Here is a 21,983-nt window from a genome sequence, read left to right as displayed (position 1 = left end):
CGTTGGAAGCAACAGTACCTGTGCACCCTAAACGGCTGCCAGAGGCGACGAGCAGACTTTCACCAAGCAGCTCTACACCAGACTGGTCACTGACCTGGTGCTGCTGTGGAGAAAGGCTGAACTTGAAGATTGAACCTCAAGCTTTGCATGCTTTGCTTTGTTTGATGCTTTATTATTTACTGTTTCTCTTAGTTATATAGCTAACTGTTTATTTTAGTTATATAGTTATCTGCTATTCAGTTAGTATTACTCTTTACTGTTTATCTTAGTTATACAGTTACTTTTGTTAGTGGAATTTACAATTCCAGGCGGGGAGTGTGCTGGCCAGACAGTTTAGAGTTAATGGGATTTGGGATAGTTAGTTAGGAATTGAGAGCTGTCCCTTTAAAGGAATGCATCCTGGGAAATGTAGCCCATGTCTTGGTCACATCTGTAATCCTGATTGGTCACTAAATTGACCCTTGTTGGGTTGGGGGAGGCTCCCTCACTCTTGCCTGGATCCTTTACCATGCAGCCGCTTCAATCATCATGGGGATGAGAGTTTATTATCTTTCTACACTATAATGCAGATATGCAAAGGATTGGACATTAAGAAGAACCTCGTCATAACTGTGAGTTGATAAGGATGCCTGATGAACCAATAAAAAGACTTTGTATGGATGCTTTGTGGAGCTGCTCTGTCTGCTTTATACCCATCCAGAGTAATAAGCAGAACAAGTACTGAAAAGTGACTTATGACCATTTTCACACTTATGACCGTTGCAGCACCCCCATCGTCATGTGATCAAAATTCAGACACTTGGCAATTGGCTCATATTTATGATGGTGGCAGTGTCCCAGCATCACGTGATCATCTTCTCACAAGCAAAGTCAATGGGGAAGTCAGATTCACTTAACAATCATGTTACTAACTTATCAACTGTAGTAGTGATTCACACAACTATAGCAAGAAAGGTGTAAAATGGGGCAAAATTCATTTAACAACTGCCTCACTTATCACTAGAAATTTTGGGCTCAATTGGGGTTGTAATTTGAGGAGTATCTGTATTGGATTTTATAGCACTGCCATCATACATGAAGGAAGGGTCAAAAGTGCTTGTTACAGTTCCAGCAGTTCTTAGAAAATGAATTATATATTTTAGGAACCAAGACTGGAATAATAGTGGTAAAACAAATTATACCATTTGTCTGTGTATAATATTCAAAGTAAATTTGTCATTCTTCTATTGACATTTCTATTGTTGCATCTTCCTATTCTGTACCCATTTAATCATACAATTTAATTTATTTGGATTCTGCATCATTCTCCATTAGTAAATTACAAGTCATGCTGAATAAACAAGATTTTCAAATTTAATCAAACATTTTAACATTCCCTTTTCTGTAATTCTTTTATTGCTGCACTTATTTAAAAACAGAAACTATCCCTCCAATCAGAAATAATCTCCTCCTTCTCCTCTTCTTCCAAATTTTCAGTAAGTTACTTAGTAATTCATGTTTTCTTATAGATTGTTTATTGTTTATATAGTTTGTGTTTATATAGATTGTTTATATAGATTGTTTATATGTATCAGCCCAGATGTATCAGTGCAACCTCTGAGCTACCCCTTCCATTAAAGTTACAGAACCATAGGGGAATACAATCCACTCTGAAATTCATATTAAATAGGTGGAATTATAATGTAGCTGAAGTTCACAACAGTTAAATCACTTTGTTCTCTTTAAACTTCGAGTTTTTGAATTTAATCCTTGGCTTTTTATTGGAACATATACAATTTATTACTTATCTATACCAAATATTTAATGCAGGTATCTTTGTTAATGATCATTTATTCAATGACTGTTTAAAGTTACAATAGCATAGAATGCATGGTACTTATGCTCAATTGTTATGACCATTCCAGCAGTCCTACCTTAACACAATGAAAATTCAGGTGCTTGGCAATCTGCTTGCATTTACAACCACAGAACATACTTTAGCTTCACCCCACTCACTGTTTCTTCTATCTCTGCTCTTTTGGCCATCCTCCATTTTGCCTTCTCTGTCTCCAGCTGGCTTTTGCCATTTTCTTCCTCCTGTTGCTGATGAGAAGTGCCTGTTGGTCCATTGCAAGGCTGTGTATAGCTTGAGGAACAACCTGTGCATAGCTAGAAGCTGCCTCACAAAAGGCCAAACTGGACACATCTTGTCAGCAGAAGGACGAAGGTATCAAAAGTCAGCAGAGGGTGGTAGTGCAATGCAGGATAATAGGGGATTTAGGCTGCAGCGCTGGGGCTTTGTATCACAGGGTATGGATAGCTGGATGCATCATGAGATTAATGAGACACTCAGTGACTGGGGCTGCACCAGCAGCATCAGGGCTAAAATATCACAGTAGCAACTCTGGTCTCTACTTTAGCTCTAGCATTCCCAGCATCAAGGAGTGCTGCTGTACACGGCAGCCTAAAGGCCAGAGATGGGGGAAGTAGCCAGGGGGAGGGACTTGAAGAGAGGCAGTCTCTTACTTTGGAAGAACCAAGGATTAAGGCTTGGAGGAGGAGCCAAGCCAGGAATGGCTTGAATCAGGGTGGGTGCTTACCTAACAACCAGGTGGGGTTAAGTTAACAATGGCAACAGGGATTGTCAAAACTGCCATTGCTAAGCAGGTTGGTCAGGTGATATCTTGTTTACTGACATTACTTTGCAGTGCAGTTGTGAGCCCCAATTGTGGCTGTTAAGCGAGGACTACTATATTTTATTGTCAATAAATATAAATTTGAAAAAGAAAATTGAATCTTGATAGAATGTTCATTTTGACAGCCACAATTTTCCCAAACCAAGGCAGTTTTATTTTTTTTTCCCCAGCAGGAACTGTATCCTAATGTATTTATATATCTTGAAAAGCAATTACATTTAAATCTTTGTTACTTTTTGTAAAAATGAATCCTGAATATTTGACCTTATTAGAAATGTTAAAATCTGTTGTTTGATAGGCAACAGCTTTTCCTTTTCTGCTGAATTCCATGTCGACAGTTTCATTAAATAACCTGACAACAAACTATAATTACGTATATTTTATCCACAATGTTAAAGGGTGCTGGACTGAATAAATGTATATACAATATGAGTGAATAGCAAATAAGTAAAGAAAATCAATCACTTGCTGAATTAGGCAGCTATTAAAATCAATCAAACAAATAATTAAATAAACTCAGTGTGTCTTTTTTGTGGCTAATTTAAATCCTGAAATTTTATTTCTTTTCATACTGTCTTATTCATTTCAATATAGCCTACTGCTCCAAAATAAAAGTACTTTCTACAATTTTGGCTTTTTGTTATTTAGAAATATATCTATGCAAAAAAATTACAGCAACATTTTCTTCAGAACTGCAAACATGAAAGGCCATTCCAAATTGTCAAAGGTATCAGCATCAAGAAAAATAGCGCATAATTTTTATTCTTCTTATCATTATTCCTTATATATCTTTTCCAATATAAGTTCCCTTTAATCAGGATATATTATATCAATTTGAAAACTATTTAGTGTAGTTTTACATATTAAAGAAGAGACAGATCTATATGCCTCAGGATTAATTCAATTATTTTTTCTTTATTAAAAAAAATAAAAGAAAAGCTACTTTACATTTGGAGGAAATTCTTCACATATCTGGATCTCACTAATTACTTGGATTAAAGTTTATCAGAACATTTTAAGGAAGTTTTGTAGTAAATCCAGAAGTGCTATCAGGTTCTTGAGCTTTATTAAGCTTCAAATTTAAATAAGTTTTATCTTATGTTGTAGATCAATTAAAAACCTCTTTTTGTTGCTATGTAAATGTATAAATTAAATTTGTAAATCTGTAATGTACTTTTTCATTTAAATGTTTTTGTTGAGTATAAGACAGCTGGTATAGACATTTCTGTCAAAAGAGGAGAATTCTGGTGAAATTCTAATGAGTGGAATGGTTTTTCATTTAATTACTAACTAGGTGGCAATGTATGTGAATATTCTATTTTTCATTGTACCACTATCTCACTAATAGTCACTTGTCTCCCTGATTTCCATGCTTTCATTAAATCTAAAACATTGCAAGGGGTTTTCATAAAGCCTGCATATCCTGCCCAGGATTATTTGTTGGATATTTTTTTCCTCTCTTGCAAAGAACATTCAGTCAGTTGCGCTGGTCACATACACTACAGGACATGATTAAGAATTTTGAAAGACTGTACGTGTCAGGAAGAGCATCTGGTCAATAAATGCTCAGCTCTACCCAGTCACCCCAATATTATCCTGAATAGGGATTACAGGTTTATAAGACTGGAGTCTGTGCCCGGTTCCAATAGTTTTTATTGTGTGTGTACACTAGAGTGCTTCAAAATTCTATGTCTATTTTATCATGTCTTCATTATGGCAATATTTACATTTATAACCCAATTGCCATTGGAAAAAATTGCCTGAATACCATACCATTTTACTTTTGATTATATAACCCAGAAATTATTTATTTTTAATCAAAAATGGACCATTATACTACAGAAGCTTATTTAAAATCCATAAAGGATTTCTGTCAATTTTAAGGTTCATATTATACAGTTTTATTGGAAAATCAGACTATATCTATTTTAGGGAATGTGCCATTGCAAATCAGGGAATTGAGGAATGCATGTTTAGAAGGAAAGCCAGAGGGACAGAGCAGTTGCAGATATATTTTTAGAGAAACTAGTATATTTCTCAAGAACTATTTCAAAAGATTCAAGAACAAGGTGATTCCAAAATCAGGTTAGCAAGTCTTGCCACTTTTGACAATTAATAATCATAAGTAATTATTGGAATAAAAAAATAGAATGTATTCTAATCAAAAACACTTTCTTGGATAATTTTATCTCTTTCTGTATTTATAGTCTACAAAAATCTGACAATAGCATATGTATATTTCAATGTCCACTCCTTTCAATAAAACACTAGAAGCATATATACATGTGTATTTCTAGTATTTTATTGAAAGGAGCACTAACACTACAGTTAACATATGCACAGTATATGTGATATGTATACAGTATTTTATTTTATTGTATTAAATATTTTAAAATTTTCATATCTACCTATCTCAAAAAGCTGAAAGAGTGGAACATGAGTCTGAAAAATAAATGACTGGTCATTATTTACATAGAGATTAAAATTTAGGTTCCTTTGATTACTAAACATGAAAGAAATCAGGATAAAAACAGACTGCAATTTCAGCTTTTATGAATGCTGAAGTTTTACATTTCTCTATTTCTTATGAAGGAGTCTTCAAATTAAATCTAAAAATACTTGATTCAAATGGGACTCAGGTGGCACATTATCAACAGTCCTCAGCAAAATGTATCATGTGTATCACAGAAAATCAAGAGTACCAAATCATCACATGGGCAAGATAGGAAAGATTTTTTAAAAAAGAGAAAAAATAACAGACAGCTGAATCTGTTCATTCCTCCCAAAATATGTTGCAAACTAAATTATTTGGGTTCTTTTGTAACAAAAGAAACCTATGCCATCCACATAAATCCTTTTGAAATTAATACAGATCACGATCACTTACCAAGCATTATTACCATAATACCTCCACACGGCATATACCCCTGGAGAACATAGAAGAGCTCTCACTCTCTTGAGATGGACACTTGGGCCCTTCATATTTACATAACTGTCTACAAAAGTAACCTTGTGCTCCTGCTTCAGACCTATGAACCTGGACTCCATACTGGCAAGCATGACAATTGTCAATCAAGTACAGCTGTAACAGCCATTTTAAAGAGAGATCTTGCTGTTTTCATTGTTCCATTGGCTTCCAGGAAATCTAAGGCTGAAAATTAGTAATTCACTAGTACAATCTCTGGGAAGCATTGTTTTGTTTTATCATCCTATGAGGGAAGTGTGTCCTGAAAGTTTGGGACCTAAGGAAATACTTCTTCTGGTATATGCCTGCCCAAAATATCTTTAAGAGGACCCTTTCGAGCATCTGAAATACATTATGTGGAAATGAAGGAAAGAACTTTCATGTCATAGCATCCTGGCTCTACAACTTGTTACTTTTTTTGAAACTGGCTTTTACCAATATTTCTCACCCTTCAGTACTATGTGAAGCTTCAACTTTAATCTTGTACTACAAACTTTACTTCCACATCCTAACTTCTATCAGCCTTTAGATCAGGGGTGGGCAAACTTTTTGGCTCGGGGGCCGCATTGACTTTTAAAATTTGACAGACGGGCCGGGTCAGCACAAGATTTTTTGGGAATCTCCCCCCCACCCTTCCCCCCCTCTTCTCCTCCTTCCCCTCCCTTCAGAGGCCCCCTGAGTCAGGAGTTGCTACCGCCGGCGCGGCTCCAGTCCCGCGTTGCCTCGGGAAAGGAAAGGCAAAAAGGAAGAGCCGCGGCAGTGCTTTGCAATGGGAGCAGCGGCACCGGAGGCTCAGGCTCAGCGGCTCCTAGTTTTGCCTTTTCCTTCCCAAGGCAACGCGGGACTGGAGCCGCTGCGAGCTCCGCCCGGTGGTAGCAACTCCTGACAGCCCCAGCCGGACACCTGAGCGGAGCCGGGCGAAACTGCCTGTTGCTGCTGCCAGAGCACCGCGGGGTTGCCTCCTCAAGCAGCCTGCCCACCCACCGGGCTTCCCCTCTGCCGCGCGGCTCGGGGCCAGGCGTGGCGCCCGCGAGTTAAAAGGAAGCCGAAAGTTGCTGGGAAGTTGCTCGGGTGCTGGGAGTAGGCTTTTAAAGTGCCGCCCGAGCAAAGTTTAAGCAGCCCGCCTGCCCGCCGGGCGGAATCCTTCCTGCTCCTCGGCGGGAAGACGCTCCAGCCTGCAAACTTTGCCTTTGCAAAGCCCTGGAAGCCCGGAAAACCGAGCAACTTCCCAGCAACTTTTGGCTTCGTTTTAACTCACAGGCGCTCGCGCCTCGCCCGAGCCGCACGGCGGAGGGGAAGCCCGGAGCGCCGCCAGGTCGCCTCCTCCAAGCAGCCCGCCTGCCCGCCCGCCCGCCTGGCTTCCCCTCCGCCACACGGCTCGGGGCCAGGCACGGCGCCCGCGAGTTAAAGCGAGCGGAAAGTTGCTGGGAAGTTGCTCGGGTGCTGGGAGCAGGCTTTTAAAGTGCCGCCCGAGCAGGACCGCTGAGCCGGGGCAGGGCACCAAGGCAGGGCAAGGGTCCACCAGCAGCGGCCTAGCTTTAGGTGGCTCCAAGCAGCCCGCCCCGCCCGCCGGGTGGAGCCCTTCCCGCTCCTTGACGGGAAGACGCTCCAGACTGCAAGCTTTGCCTTTGCAAAGTTTAAGCCTGGAAGCCCCGGAAAAAAAAGGGGATCGGCGGGGACTCACCTTCGGAGAGGTCGCACTCGAAGGTGATTTCGAACTCCCAGCCGAGGCCTTTGCAAATTTCTTTTCTTTCCTACCCCTAGATCGCTCCGCACTGTTTTGCAGCTTTGGGGGCCACGCGGCACAGGGCAATACGCCACGCCCAGCGATTTTTTTTCAGGGGCGGGCCGCATTGGACAGACCAATGGCAGCGATTTTTTTTCAGGGGCGGGCCGCATTGGACAGACCAACGGGCCGGATGTGGCCCGCGGGCCGTAGTTTGCCCACCCCTGCTTTAGATGCTTTTCTGTTACTGATACTGTTTGCTACTGTATGTTTAAACTAATTCAGTATTAATTCAGTTCTATATATTGTTAACTCATCATGAAATCCTCTGAATGGTAGCTGGATATAAATACTTTAAATAAGAAAACACTAGAAATACAACAAAACTATAAGAAAGATGGGATATAAACAAAGAAAAAATGGTACAAAATACAACAAAATCTTTTCCCCCTGGGTTTATTTGGCATTCAGAAAGCATCTGGACTTTCTTCTTTGGGATAATCATACTGTACTAGCCCATTTTTGGATTCAATAATATCTTTGTAAGTTTCTCAATAAATTGTATCTGAAGACTACAGGAAAATATTCTCAGTTGGGATTTAAACAACTGATTTTCTAATCACATGATCATTTATACTTTAGCAGACATAATTCTTTTACTTGTTTTGTTGCTTAGATATGTTTCTTTTTCCATTACAAGATGGTTAAAAATATTCCATATTGAAGGATTTAAATCAGCTACAAACAGGTTTATCTGAATATGACCAGGGGTGAGCTTCAAAAATATCAGCAACCCGTTCTCTGCCCAGTTGCTGACTGGGCATGGCCATGGTGGGCATACCCTAGTCAGCCGCCTGCACCATGGCATGGGGGCCCTTTTCACCCTCCCCAGGCTCCAGAGGCTTTCCTCGAGGGCAAAAACAGCCTTCCCTGGAGGCTGGAAATGGGCCCGTTTCTGGCCTTCTGGAACACCGGTTTTTCACCCTCCCCAAGCCTCCGCGCGGGTCCTGTACTTGCCTGGTATTCAAAATGGGCCACGTGGGAACTCCTGGGAAAAGTGGGTGAGGTGGGGCTAGCCAGGGGTGGGATTTGTACATTCGCTGAACTCCACAGAATCTTATCTAGAGGATTGCCCGAACCCGTGCGAACCCACAGCAGCCCACCCCTGAATAGACAGAAGTTTGTCCCTTCTTTTTATGCATCTTCTGAATTGGACATCTATAGACAAGCCTGACCAGATCGTGGTCTGATTTATCCAGACTAGGATATCTGCAAGGAATATTAGGCAGATGGAATTGTTAATGTTTCCAAGGGTCCTGTTAGAATAACTTCTATTCTAAGCTGTAGTGTACATTCCCTCTCCCCACTCCAAAAGGAGATAGGAGATATGGTGCCTAAACCATCGGAAAACCAGAAATCTCTATCCAAATTGACTGTAATATGAACATAAAACATTGCTTTGTGACTTTTTATTAATCATTCTAATATGGTACTGGTATTAAATCATTGTTTGAATCAGTAAAGCCATGTGCCCTCTCAAGAGAAATCATTCAAGCAGTGAAAATGAATCAACAATCTGAAACATATTTCTAAACTATAATATATGGACTAAGATTAAAGCATGAAACCTATGATTATCTAAGCAGTAGTTGAATATATTAAAAAGAACACAATTATACTAAATTACAGTTTGTTGGTAGGATAAAAATTCTTTATTTGGAAGGAATTTTCTATTAAGATTAGCTAATATGTTATGTTGAAAACTGCTCCAAAGAATTATCTTAACCCAGAATGAAGCTAATAACATTCCTGCTGTTACTAGAATAGTCTGCATGGTAACTTGGTCTTTTCAGCTGTCTATATATTCAAAATGTATTCATATACAGAGTATTGGTAAAGTTCCTTTAAAGAATATCCAGATGATTATTCAGAATATTTTTCTAGTTTAATGATAATTAGAGACATGGGTAATTAAAAGCAAAATGCACAGAGCTCAAGCTGTGGATTTTGATAAAGACAAGAGAAATGATCTTCCAAAGAAAGCATTTTTCCCAAAATAATTACCTGTGAAATGAGACGATATTCTAACTAAGAGATAATTGATAGTTACTGCAGTTGCTAGAAAGCATGGATGCTTTTAAAAAATAAATGATGAAGAGTTACTTGGTGAATTTAATCCCTAAACAATCTTCTCTTTCTTCCCTTTCCTTCTCTCTTCAATCTCTTTTTTCCTCCTCCTCTTCATCCAATTTGATTTCTTCTTTTGTTTTGCAGTTCCCATCTTACCCTGTTTCTGCTAAAAGAGGTGTGTGTGTGTGTGTGTGTTTTTCCATGGCTTCTGTGTGTTGTATGTATGAGTTACATGCATATGTTAAATGCAAATTAAAATCAATAACTTGTATTAGTTGTTATAAGTAATTACTTTGAATTAATTGTGTTTCTGTTTGCATGTATATCTCACCCCATATGAGAAGAGTACTTTTTCATACTTCATTTCATTATTTTTATGGTTTTCTTCTTTCTATTACTATAGAAAACCATAAAAATAATGAAATGAAGTATTCCACAGATTATCAAAAGCAACAGCTAAAAAGTATCTAAATAGTTCGAAACTGTGAAAAGTGTATATCAAAATTGTATAATGACATCTTTTTATTTAACATATGCAGGAAAATGCTGAAGTAGAAGAAATTGAAATTAAAATAAACTGCAATGATATTATTTGATGGCTGGAAAAAAAGGAGGAATCTTTTCTAAGTGAAAGATAAACTAAGAGTTCAGAAGCTGAAGCCGTTCTTTGTTTAAGAACTGTAATTAGAACTGGCACCTCCATTCAGATATATTACTTTGATTTTATTCTTCTTCCTAGTTGAATCATTGATTTTTTTATTTGTTGCGGTGATGTTTGCCTTTATTCCAATGCTATTTCTCTTAAAGATCCAAAATCTGCCAGTAACTATGACAATGTTGCAGAATTGGCTTTATCTTGTTTAATATACTGTCGAACTGTATATATTGCTAGGCAAATATAAAGGTAAGTCATATAAATTCCAAATAGGCCCAGAGAGGGGAATAATCATAAACATTCTCATTCCAAATATATATAGATTTTAAAGACTTTGATTTGGTCCCTTCATTCACTAGGAATAAGAACATCTTTTCTGTCCCCAGTAATCTAAATTTTTTGAGGATAAGATAAAACATTTACGAGCCCATCTGCCACTGTGGGATTTTTATAGATTCAGTGTTTACCTGATGAGTAACAATGTTATTTCTCTTTCATTTTGTTTGCTACTACTATATGAGCTTAGAAGCTACTTTCCTATTCATTATTCTCAGGGGTGGGGAAGGATGGTAGGATCAGTATCTTGAATCTATCCAAAGCTTTAAAATTGTTTTCTTTTCTTTTTCTTTTTGGTATAACATTAACACAGTGGGAGTGAGTAACTTTTTATGTGAGAGAGATCATGGATGGAAGGAGGATAAATGGAAGGATAGATGGATGGATACGCACATGTTTGGCTATAGGTTGAAAAAAAAATCCGTTTTCCACCTAGGTCATCCTTTTTCTACAGGCAAAAGCCTCCCCTAATCTTCAAACAAAGTTATAGAAAAGGCATTTCATCTTATGGAGACTAAAGATGGCAAATTTATGTCTGCTGGGGAAGCCAGCCAACTCCAGTAAACAAACATAAAATGGAATCCTCTCAAGATAAGGGCATTTTTTTTATCACAATACTGCACCCTGATGCCAGATTCCTCATAAAAATTCCACACATCAAAGATCACATACTCCACAGAAACACTCTTCCTCTACAAACTTCACACATCTAAAGGGTAGGAACACCTCAGCTTACATATCCATTACTTGCCGCTCAAAATCCATTATTACTATAAACAATATCACTTTCAGTGTTTTAACTTTGTAGCCTACATTTCAATCGCTGTACTGCATTTATGCTATCAAAATAAACTTTACTTCGAGCAATTGTCCTGCATTCTTAATTAAGTAACCAAGTTTGGAACTGGACCAAGAACATTCTTCTAACATGCCATTTAAATCTTTCTTCCTTATATATTTGCTATTTAGCATGCCTATTTTATTACAAGATAACTTTTACACTAGGAAACTGATCTTGAGAAATATTTTTTCTATAAGGAAGTATGACACTTAAAATCAGTGGTGGGATGGAATAATTTAATAACTGGTTCTCTGGCTGGATAAATGTAGCCGGTTGGTCACATGACTGGGTGGATGATGTCACTGATCACACACATCCCCGCCTCCCAGCCACTCACCTCAAAGGCAGAAGTAGGATTCAGCTGGTTGGGGATAATCCCCCCACTGGCTGGCTCCACCTCCACAGTTTTTTTTGGCCGTTTTTATCCTTTTTTAAAAGCCGTTTTCAGGACAAAAAAAATGGACAAAAACCAGACCATTTTGGGGGTTCTTTTCAGGCCATTTTTGGCTGGAGCAAAAATGGTCTGAAAATGGCCTGAAAATGCCCCCCAAAATAGCCCCCAAAACAGGCCAAAAAATGAGCAGGGATGGGGCCAGCTAGTAGTGGGGTTTGCCGGTTTGCCAAACTGTGCAGAATCTTAACTACCGGTTTGCCTGAACCAGTGGCAAACCGGTAGTTCTATGGGTACATAGATGATTTAATAATTTAAAGAGGGACATATCTGCAAGAAACTGGAAAATAGTAACCAGGTATCATTTTATTGTGAGAAACACATGTTCTATATAATGAATGATATTTTGAGGCCTAAGAGTTGCACTGGACAAATTTATATTAATAGAAACTCAAATAAAGCATTCAGAAAAGTTAAGCTTAATAGCATACTTGAAATTGATAAAGAATATACTTTTGGGGATAATGAAAGACACTAATTTTTGATAAGATACATTTTTATTATTGTTCTAATTAACTTTTATGACTGTTAATGTTAACTATTAACATTGTAAGCAGCCAGAGTCACCTCACTGCAAGATGAGTGCAAACAAATTAAATAAATAAATATATACTAAAATGTTTTATAACTGTTCTTGCTACAAACTATCAGTATATAACTTTTGTTAGAGAAACTTAATTAAATCTTCTTCAACAGGAGAATTTTTTTAAAAAATAGTATATTTTTTCTCAAAATCAGAAGGTACCATAAACATTAAGTAGGATTTATGTTAATAAGAACTTAGGAGACATTATTTAGAATGTATCTTTTTCACATGCAGAACAACATGCTCCGGGTTGTTTATTAGACGATTATCAGGGAATCCATTATTGATTTTGCTTCAGCAAAGGACACTAATATATTCTAATGTTAGGCAATTGGAGTAGAAGATTAAGATTCATTTTTGTTGATAAGCTAGAAATGCATACAAATCATACCAAAATTTTAACTGCAGCAAAGCTGAAATCAATGCCTCTGTTCAGAATAGAGGCATTGATTTCAGCTTTGCTGCAATGTTTTAATGATTTGTATGCATTTCTAGCTAATTACAAAAATATTGTTGTTTATCAATATTTCAAAATAGTCTCCAAAATGTGTTCAGAAATATTGAGAATCAAAACAGAAAACTGGAAATTTAATGGCTTATTGTCTGAACGAATTCTATACCTATACTCAGATCAATGACAGTAATCTACGCAGAAAGAATCTATTAATTATATGATGATGATCCTCAATCAATTCAATGCAATATCAAAATCTCTTCATTGTTCAGGTAGTCCTCACAATGACCACAATGAGACTGGAATTTCTGCTGTATTGGTACAGTTGTTATAATGCAGTACTGCAGGCTAATTCTGCTGACTGTGGCTGACTGCAGTTTGGCAGGTCAATTCTGACCTGCTCAAGGTTCACCCAGCCTTCCAGGCTTCCGATTTGAGCTTTTTCGGCGACAGACCGAAATCTTCGATCATGCGCAGTTTCGATCTGTGCTTGCCACTGGAGAGCCCCGAGCTGGCTGGTTTTGGGGCTAAGCCACCCTGTAGAGATGGTGAAGAGGGGGGAGACTGCCAGCAGGGTCGAGGAGAGTCACATCTCTCCTCCCCAGCTGGCCATTACTCCCTTTCCCGAAGGCGGTTGCAATGGTGGTCAGAAATGGCCAACTCAAAGAAGAACTCGACCGGAAAAGTATGTGCAGGAGGAAGATAAGAAGAGAAGGTTTTGGCTGACCGGGTTGAACTTAAAAAGCAACAATATAAGGTACCCTGGAATTTGAATTATAAAGAACAACATTGTTCCCAAAGAAGACTTTGAAGCGGCGAATGAGAGAGGGAAGGGAAAGGATTTGGGTTTGTTTGTTTTTTTCCTTCCCTATATTGACAACTAAGAGATTTAAGCAAGAAACTGGCAAAAATCCACTTTGACATTAACAGATATTTAAGCTGAAAATAAAATGTCAAAGGGATAATAAAGATTTCTGGATTCTCAAAAACTTTTAAAAGAAGAAAAAAACAAAAGGGTGGGATCTGGAAAAATGAAGGAGACCACCTGGAAGTGAAAGGAATTAACAGTGAAACTTTAACAAGATTCCTAAAAGATACATTTTAACTGAAACTTTGTAACAAGATAAGAGAACCCCAGGAAGAGAAAGTGGAAAAAAGAAACAAGAAACAGCTTTGGATTATTTGGATTACTTGGTGATTTTTGGATTTTTGGCTATTGGATCTAAAGTATTAAAATTAATCGGGTGGTTGTTTAAAAGTTTTTAAAATGGTATCACTCTTGGAAGAATTGAGAATGGAACTTAAAAACAGAAAGAAGATGTACAAGAAGGAAGAGGTTCTTTTGGCTTCGTATTTCAATTTTTAGAAATGGAGATCCTGAACTATGAGAAACAACAAGAAATGCCTGTAGAACAAAAAGGACGGGACAAAGAAGAAATCATCTTCAATGACCAAGTATTTCTATGTGGGGAAAAGAAAGAAAAGGGGGGAAAGAGAGTGAAAAAATTAAGATTTGAAAAAAACAACCCCAAAAAAGAATAGTTTGAAAAGTAATTACAACATTAGGAAGAAACAGAAGAGAGGATTACAGAAGAGAGAATCAGAATTAGAGAAGGGATCAAAAAGGGAAGGGAAAAGAAGAGGAGGAAGAGGGAAAAGAAAAGAAATTATAAAGGACAGAAACAGGACATAGAGAAACAGGGAAAACGTACAAGGGTTAAGGGTATAAGCCTATTTAGAAGACACAGAGATAATGGGTGAAAACTTAATTGAAAGGGGGATTCTGCAAGGGTACATAAGATAGTATTGTTATATTAGAAATAGAAATGAACTTTGAAAATATGAAACAAGTGTGATTAAAATGATAGATAAAATAGTAATTGTAATGTAATGGAATGTTTAATAAATAAATGAAATAAAGAGAATGAGAGAATGAAATTAGGAAAGGAGGGGAACATTTTAATTATTATAAATGTTTTATAAAAATTTAAGTGAAGAGGAATATGAAAGAAACAGGAAAAAATTGTGGAAATATTATAAGTGTTCCTAGAAGTATGATACCCTATTGAAAAGAAATGTTAAAGATGTCAAAGATTATAACTAACATTAATGATAGAGCTGAATTGGAATAGAATAAGTATTTTATTTATTATTGTTATATATATATTTTCTCCTTAAGAACTTAGTGCATATTTTAAGAATGGACCAAGCAGAATTCGACTGGAAGTTATGTATTATAATTGTAAAGGCATAAATTGAAGTTTAAATAAGAGTTGAATGGATAAAAATTAAAAGATACAAAGGTGTCATACTCCAATTAGTAACTACAGGGAAAAATTTTGTTTAATGAGAAAATATGAAATTGAAACAAAAGTATAAATATAATGACTAGAAAGGTATTGAAACTTAGAAATATATATATATATATATATATATATATATATATATATATATATATATATATATATATATATATATATATATATATATATATATATATATATATATATATATATATGAATTTAGAAAGGAATGAGATAATTAAAAGCAAGATTGAGAAAACTAAGGGAAGGGAAAAATTATTGAGAAAATGTTAAAATAGTAATAAGATATGGAATAGAACACAAAGATGAATATGAAATTGAATTTGTGTCTGTATGGAGAAGTGATAACCCGGGACCATGCTATTCTCAAAAAAAGAAATTTTACTTATATTATGTTTTGTGAAAACCCAAATAAAATTTTTATTTTAAAAAAAGGTTCATCCAGCCTTTCATCTTTCTGAAAAATCTGTCCTTGTGTCTAGTTGTTCTGGTGTGCAGTGCCCTATACATCATTTTATAGTTATCTTTTTAAACAAAACTAAAAACATGGTTTCTGAGACAGCATAAAAAGGGCCAGTCAGATAATGGCCCTTAATGCATGTTTTAAACTTAATGGTTTTATTTATGTCTAAATAATTCTGACCATGCACTAAATAAATTGTGTGCCCTTTGTGTCCTCTAAAAAACAAAACATGAGGCTTGAATTCCAAGCCCCAAGGACACTGGAAGGTGGCAAACAGTACTCTGATGTGATGCTATTTTAAAAAAATACAGACATGTCAACATCATAAATTCTCTGGAAATGTCACTTTGAAGTCTGATGGTATTCTTTTTAATGTTTTCCAGTCAATTTTATAAACTTTATTTTTTAACTCTAAAATCACACTAGCCTCCCCTCACTAATGAGGACTGGATGCATGAGAAGAGGAATCATTTGACTGTAGAAAAGCAACAATCAATCATTTGAATATCAGAAGTGTGTGGTCACATACATGTGCACGTGTGCATATATACACACAAGTACTATGATCAATAACTTCTGGAATTGTCCACAGAATTGCTTAAGATGAGATAGTTTTACAAGATTTATACAAATCAAAAGAACAAGAACAGAAATTGCCCAACAATGTCTATATGACTCATCTGTTCAGCATTTCCTTACATATAAAGCATGAAGCTTATCTAAAGAATTTAGTGATCTACTTTTCGTACAGAATATAGGGCATGCCAGACCTTCGGAATGACAGAGTTACAATCTGTGGTGAAATGTGGTCAAGTAAGGCCCTCCCAATTTTCTGCTATGGGTAGTACTAGAAACTCATAGAAGTTGCATTTTAGGGCAAAATAATGGAAGACATGAGCTAGCATAAGTTCAAACTACTCTTTGTTCTTAAAGCTCCATCAACATGCCAGATGACAGTGCCAGACTTGTGTCTAGAATAAAATGCAGTCAGTTGTAGTGCATATTTTTCAACTGCTCAAAATAGAAAGCAGTTTTGTGGGGGAGTACAGAATTTTGCATCAGCCGCATCAACGGAAGCATTTGTTACAGCTCACAAAATTGGCACAATTGTTCCCAAATTTCCTTTTTATTTCTGTATCATAGGAGCTTTTTATGATACTATTCTTTCATCCCCAATTGATTTGCTAAAATTGTCAATAATATGCTCTTCTTTCTTTTACATACAATAAGATGGGAAAGATTGGAAGCTTTGTCATACTGGGTTTGGAGGGATTGTGATGCATACTATTAAATGGCTATCTGTGCAATCCTAAAAACAATGGCTACATCCTATACTTCACAAAATTCAGTGGAATCCCTACAGAAACCTGAAGATAATTGTACTGATAATTGTTCTTTATTTTCTAAGCTTTTTTCTAAATCTCAGACCACAGTTGCAGCATGATGGAAGTGCCAGAGCTTTCTATGTAAAGCAGAGATTTAAAGAAGTCAATTCATCAAAATCATAGGTCTGCAGGATTGAAAGCAGCCATATATTGATTCCAAGGGTTAAAATCCCATAAGCAATCTCTTTTTTAGCAATAAGAAGGCAAAATTTTATAATGTTTACAACTAATTTTTTGCTCTTCTTCTGTTGCACTAAATATGTTCCCCAAGATATCCATCATAACTTCTTGAATTGTGTTTTGGAGAAGTAAAAATGTAATTTGAGGTCATGATTATTTCTTTTTAAGTATTATAATATTAAATGCTATAGAAACAGAATTAGAATTAAAGTTTTTTTAACATGGAAAAGGAAAAAAGAAAATAAAAAGATATCATTATCTTTGATATCTGCATTTTTAACACAAGTAGCCCTTGGCTTACAAAGTGCTCATTTAGTGACCATTCAAAATGACAATAGCACTTAAATATGTGACTTATGACTGATTTTCACATTTACAACCATTGCATCTACATGATAACAATTCAGGTGCTTGACAATTGACTCATATTTATGACATCATATTTATGTCCTGGGTTCATGTGATCACATTGTGCAACCTTCTGACAAGCAAAGTCAATGGGGAAGCCAGGTTCATTTAACAACCATGATACTAACTTAACAACTGCAGTCATAACAAAAGGTTGAAAATGGTGCAAAACTCACTTAACTACTGTCTTACTAGCAACAGAAATTTTGGCTCAGTTGTGGTCGTAAGTCGAGGCCTACCTGTAATGTTATCCAAAGATCAACATATCTTTAACTCATTTTGGTAATTTTTCCACTTAATAAATGTATTTATGAAGTATAATAAATTGGCCACCATTGCCCTAATCAAGCCCAAGGATTCCAATACAGTTGTATAGAAAGCAGTAGGATTTATTGGAAGAGCAGTATCAATTTTTTGTGTGGGATTATTAAGGAATGATCAATACCTTTGTACTCTTTGTACCTTTGTAATACTGATTTGAAGGTGTTGATTAAAAGTTACTACTTGGAAAGAACTGTTGTTTCATCAACATGCAAATGCTTTCTTATAAAGACCTTATAAAGGTTTGCTGATTTGAACTATTGTTAGCTGTTTTTTTCTAATAAGCTGAATAAGCAGAATAGAAAAGGAACTATTATTATTCTTCATCTGTAAATAATTTTAAATGGAGCATTCATTTATTTTATTTATTTATTGAATTTTTATACTGCCCATCTCACTTAAGTGACCTTGGAAAGTTTACAACTGAGCATTTACAACAAATGCTATTTCTCTGATAATTGGGATTCATAAAATCATAGCAAAAGATGATTCCATTTGTCTACAGAACTTTTGTGCTTCCAGATTCTTTCAACAGCAGTTCCTGAGGGTTGAAAAGCAGTTCCTGAGAGTCCCCCCCCACACCTCTTCATGATCTGGCAATAAACCCTCCAGAAACACTGGACTTGCCTCCTTTGAAAACAGTCTGTTAGGCAAATAGATTTGTAATCCACAAAATCTTTTCTTATTCTTTTATTTGTTTCAAAGAATGTGTCCTAGAGACCTTGAAAATATGTGAGCAAGTCTGACTTTCAAATGTATATGTGGGTGTCTGTGAGAGAGAGAGACAGAGAGACAGAGAGACAGAGAGACAAATCGACTCAGTGAGACATGACATGAAAGCAAAATCTTATCTTAATACTGATTTTTTTCTTGCTACTGAAGTAGCCTATGAAACACATGAACATTATAATCAAGCTCATCTAAGATCTTAGAATGTTAATTTTCAACTGTGTTGTGAATACACAAAGAAAGGATGACTAGAAGTGAAGCGGGTACCATGATTAGCAGTTGATATCATGAGAAATAATACATTTAATCTACATTCTTGAAAAAGGGAGGTAAGTCAATGAATTTTTATACAGGTCTAGGGCAGTAGTGGGATTCAATTTTTTTTTACTACCGGTTCTGTGGGCATGGCTTGATGGACGTGGCAGGGGAAGGATACTGTAAAATCTCCAGTCAGAGGTGGTATTTTCTGGTTCTCCAAACTACTCAAAATTTCTGCTACTGGTTCTCTAGAACTGGTCAGAACCTGCTGAATACCACCTCTGGTCTAGGGAGAACTTCTGGTCACTGGTCACTGTGGTGTAGGGTAAATGGAACCTGTTGATGTTTAACTGTGAAGAGGAACCAATGTTAGACAGAGAGTGAAGGACATATTTTGAGGTGACACAGTATGAAGGAACCGGAAGGGAGGAGTTAAGAAAAATAAAGCAGTTTGTGTGCAGAGAACTCACGTGTTAGGAGTATTATTACAAAATACGACATGGTGTCAGAAGTTCTGTAACACAGTAACTGGACAACGAGGTCTACCCAAAAGAGGAAAATGAGCGGCAGTGGGGATGAGCAGAATGAGGAAGGAGTTAGCAGAATGGCTAGCACACCCAGCGCTACTTTTAACATCCAACCACCGGAGCCCTTTGATTTTTCCAAACCAAATGACAAAATGGATACGTCGATTTGAGAGATTTAGGCAAGCAAGCAATCTCGCAATAAGCTCTGAAGAAAATCAGGTGAACACTTTGATTTACTGTATGGGAGATGAAGCAAATGATGTTCTGCATGGCCTGAAACTCAGTGAAGCTGATCAGCGTCAGTATACTAAAGTAAGAGATGGCTTTCAGTAATTCTTTGTAGTAAAAAAGAACATTGTGTATGAGTGTGCAAGATTTAATATGCGCAAACAAGAAGCAAATGAGACAGTTGATGCATTTGTCACAGCACTGTATGCATTAGCAGAACACTGTTAACTATGGTGCACCACATGACGAGCTCATCAGAGACAGGATTGTAGTAGGCTTGGTCGATACACGGCTATCAGAACGCATGCAAATGGAAAAAGACCTAGATCTGGATAAAGCTATTAATATGGCAAGACAATCAGAGGAGATTAAAAAACAGCAAACTACATTGAGAAGTGATGCTACTGCTGTAAACCTAAAGGATGTGAACTTTTTGGACAGACTGTTTAAAGGCAGGCATCAGAAAGAAAAGCAAAAATTCAGCAGAGCAAAGAATGATGGAGCAAAGTCTCAAAGCAGGCAGAACAAAAACACTAAAGACCCCCAGTGTCACAAATGTGGTGGCATGCTTCAGCCTAGACAGGAATGTCCTGCTAAGGATGCTAAATGACATACATGTGGGGAAAAGGGTCACTTTCAACGTGTATGTTTTGCAAGCAAGTCTGTGCATGGCATTGAGGAAGAGGAGAGAAGCTTCTTTCTCGGCTCTGTGACATCACATGCTGATCCATGGACTGTGGAAATCAGAATGATGGATAAAGACATCACATTCAAGTTGGATACCGGAGCAGATGTCACTGTTGTTTCACAGAATAATTTTGCCAACCTTTTTCACAACACACAGGTGCCGGTGCTGCAAAAAGCCGAGAGACTTCTACTGGGTCCAGGGAGAATTCCACTGGAAGTGATGGGGTTTGCCAAACTACAGCCAAAGAAAGGAGCAAAACAAATTACAGAGAATGTGTATGTGGTCAAAAACCTGAGTATGCCTTTGCTGGGACTGCCAGCTATTGTAGCTCTTGGTCTGTTGGTTCGTGTGGACACTATTGACATGGAAAACCTGAAGTCAAGCTATTCTAAGTTATGCAGCGGCCTAGGGGAGGTTTGACAACCTTATTGTATTAAGCTCAAACCCGATGCTGTACCTTTCTCTTTGAAAACCCCAAGGAGGATTCCCCTATCATTGATGGGGAAAGTCAAAGATGAGCTTTTTAACGCATGGAAAACTTGGGAGTAATCACTCGTGTGGAAGAGCCTATGGACTGGTGCGCAGGCATGGTAGTGGTGCCCAAGAAGGACAGCAAAAAGGTGCATTTGTGTGTGGACCTGACTGGCTTGAACACGTATGTGTGTCGTAAAAAAATCATTTTACCATCAGTAGAACAGAGTCTTGGAACACTGGCTGGTGCTAAAATGTTCAGTAAATTAGATGCCAACATGGGGTTTGGGCAGATACCCCTCACTGAGGATTCAGCAAAGTATACCACATTCATTACACCCTTCAGGCGGTTCCACTTTAACCGTCTTCCATTTGGCATTGCCTCAGTGCCCGAACATTTCCAATGTATGATGGCAGAAGTTACAGAGGGGCTGGAAGGTATAGTTTGCCACATTGATGATCTACTGATATGGGGATGGGACCAAGAAGAACATGACAATTGACTCCATGCAGTGCTAAAAAAACTGGAAAAGGAGGGAATCACTTGGAATGTGGATAAGTGTGAAGTCTCCAGAAGTGAGGTGGTCTTTTTGGGTCACATCATCTCTGATGCAGGGATATGACCTGACCCAAGGAAAACAGAGGCTATCAAAGCTATTAAGGAGCCCTCTAGTGTGAACGAACTGAGGAGTTTTCTTGGCATGGTAACCCAGCTGGGGAAGTTCATCCCTCAGTTGGCAGAAAAAGACAAGCCACCGTTATCTCCTTTCTAAGAAAAACTGTTGGGTTTGGGATGTGGAATAGGTCAGGGCATTTTAAGACATTGAAAGATGCTTTGTCTTTCCTTCCAGTGCTGGCCATGTATGATCCGAACAAAGTAACGAAAGTGTCAGAGGATGCATCGTCATATGGCTTGGGCGCCGTTCTTCTTCAAGAGTGGGGAGATAAATGGAAGCCTGTGGCTTACGCATCGCGTTCACTCACTCCAACTGAACGCTATGCACAGGTGGAAAAAGACGGCCTGGCTCTAACCTGGGCATGTGAAAGATTTCGGGATTTCCACCTAGGAAAGCATTTCTGCCTGGAGACTGACCACAAACCACTTGTCAGTTTGTTTGCAGACCAAGCACTAGATCTTCTACCCTTGAGAATTCAGCGATTCAGGATGAGGCTCATGTGTTA

The 21,983-nt window shown here is 37.5% G+C and overlaps 2 protein-coding genes across 16 annotated transcripts in view; one reads left to right on the top strand and one right to left on the bottom strand.

The window, feature by feature from the left end:
• PALS2 (protein associated with LIN7 2, MAGUK p55 family member) overlaps positions 1-21,983 on the top strand; it is a 249,156-nt gene that overhangs the window by 155,979 nt on the left and 71,194 nt on the right. The window lies entirely within an intron of this gene.
• The window catches only part of OSBPL3 (oxysterol binding protein like 3), a 110,816-nt gene that overhangs the window by 41,661 nt on the left and 47,172 nt on the right, over positions 1-21,983 (bottom strand). For 6 of the 14 annotated variants that reach the window (XM_087945365.1, XM_087945363.1, XM_087945369.1 and 3 more), the window contains one exon: positions 18,622-18,669. The exons of the other annotated variants lie outside the window; for them this stretch is intronic. In XM_087945365.1, coding sequence (XP_087801491.1) covers positions 18,622-18,669 — 48 coding nt within the window. The remainder of the gene's footprint in view (positions 1-18,621; positions 18,670-21,983) is intronic. 14 annotated transcript variants of the gene reach the window in all.

This window comes from Notechis scutatus, chromosome Z (genome assembly GCF_049901735.1).
Source record: "Notechis scutatus isolate UNSWTSFEM ecotype Mainland chromosome Z, rNotScu1.2, whole genome shotgun sequence".
Lineage (NCBI taxonomy): Eukaryota > Metazoa > Chordata > Lepidosauria > Squamata > Elapidae > Notechis > Notechis scutatus.
Note: the sequence above shows the minus strand (reverse complement) of the source record. Positions and strands in the feature narration are given on the sequence as shown.